Raw genomic sequence first — 1,544 nt, 5'->3', positions numbered from 1 at the left:
TTATTTGTCACCAGACTCTTAACTTTCATATTTCGGTAAACCATAAAAATATCTAAAAATAGACTTATAATATTTAAATTAAAACTCAAATTCATTTAAAAAAATTTAAAACAAGAGTTAAGATTATAAAGATGTTCCAAATTTTTTACCCCTTAAAAATCTGAAACAGAATACCAGATTTTCAAAAAAAGGGCAGCAAACTTAGAATTTACCGGATTTTACCCCTTAAGATTATTCACTTTTTCAAAAAACTAGAATACCAGATTTTTCTAACATTTTAAAAATTTGAATTTTTTTTCCACATTTATAAAAATGGGGCAGCAAACTTAGAATTAGTTGGTTTTTGGGTATATAATTTTTTATTTTATAATCTCTGATTTTAAGTAAATAGAGTCTAAATATCTGAAGTTCACATAATAGATAAATAGAATTTAACTCAAAAAATTATTTTAATTTTAAAACTCAAATTTTCAGGAATAATTTATTATGATTTGAAATTAAATGCAACAGAACTAAAAAAAAAAGAAATTAAATGCAACAGAATTAAAAAAAGTTAAATGCATGTGAAAAAGATTTAGTAATCAACGGTAAAAAAAAAAAAAGATTTGATTTTTTCGGTTTTGAAGATTTGATTTGATTTTGATTATTAACCTTATAAAAACAGAGCCAACAGTACACACTCCAAACATATAGTGAATTGAATTGATCATTGTTATTCTTGTTCCATTTTCTTGTTTGTTCTCCATACACATAAACAACACAATGAGTTCATTATCGGTAATGGATTTGGAGAATACTAAAGATTTGGAGAATACTAAACAACCTCGTAAGCGACTTATAATCAAGTTTTCTTCTCAAAAGAATCATTCTCAAGGAGATATTAAGATGGAACATTCTACATCCAAGCCAATTGTTACATGTTTCTGGCTTGACGCTAAAGATTCAACAGCTATTATGTCTCAACAAAACAACAACACAACAACCGATTCTGTCAAAGATTCAAAACCCATGTTGTCTAAAGAAGTTGGTGTGCAAGAAATGAAGGATTCTTGTTCCAAGAAGATTATCAATGAAACAAGAAACCCAAGAACCGAAAATTGTTGCTTGAAGTTTGATGGCGGTGAGATCATGACTGAAAAGAGAAAGAAGCCGATGCAACATTACAAGAAGATGCAATGTTGGGTGATTTTGAAGAGGATTTTGATTGGAAGAGATAGCTGGCCTCTAAAAGATCCTATTGATCTCAAGTTCTTGAAGGCTTTTCATGACAAGGATAATTTAGAGAGCAAGTCTAAGTTGAAGACTATGGGTTTGAAAGATATTGAATCCAAATTGCAACTCTATTCAACACCCGATGAATTTGCTACTGACATCAGATTTGTATTCTCTCAAAGAATGTTATTATATCCTCCTAGAAATGAGGTTCATAAAATTGCGTTAAAGTTTAGTGAATATTTTGAAAACAAATGGAAGTCTCTCAAAAAAGATTGGGACCTTGAGGAAAGAAAAATAAACAAGAGAAAAAGGGATGAACATGCTCATGA

General features: G+C 29.1%; 1 protein-coding gene across 1 annotated transcript in view; it reads left to right on the top strand.

Moving 5' to 3' along the window:
- The first annotated feature begins 707 nt into the window (after nt 1–707).
- Nucleotides 708–1,544, top strand: part of LOC101499752 (uncharacterized) — a 4,004-nt gene continuing 3,167 nt past the window's right edge. The window contains exon 1 of the mRNA XM_027336916.2: nt 708–1,536. Coding sequence (XP_027192717.2) covers nt 763–1,536 — 774 coding nt within the window. The 5' untranslated portion in view covers nt 708–762. The remainder of the gene's footprint in view (nt 1,537–1,544) is intronic.

The sequence above is a fragment of the Cicer arietinum genome, chromosome 7, assembly GCF_000331145.2.
Source record: "Cicer arietinum cultivar CDC Frontier isolate Library 1 chromosome 7, Cicar.CDCFrontier_v2.0, whole genome shotgun sequence".
Classification (NCBI taxonomy): Eukaryota; Viridiplantae; Streptophyta; class Magnoliopsida; order Fabales; family Fabaceae; genus Cicer; species Cicer arietinum.
This window is presented reverse-complemented; position numbering and strand designations above follow the sequence as displayed.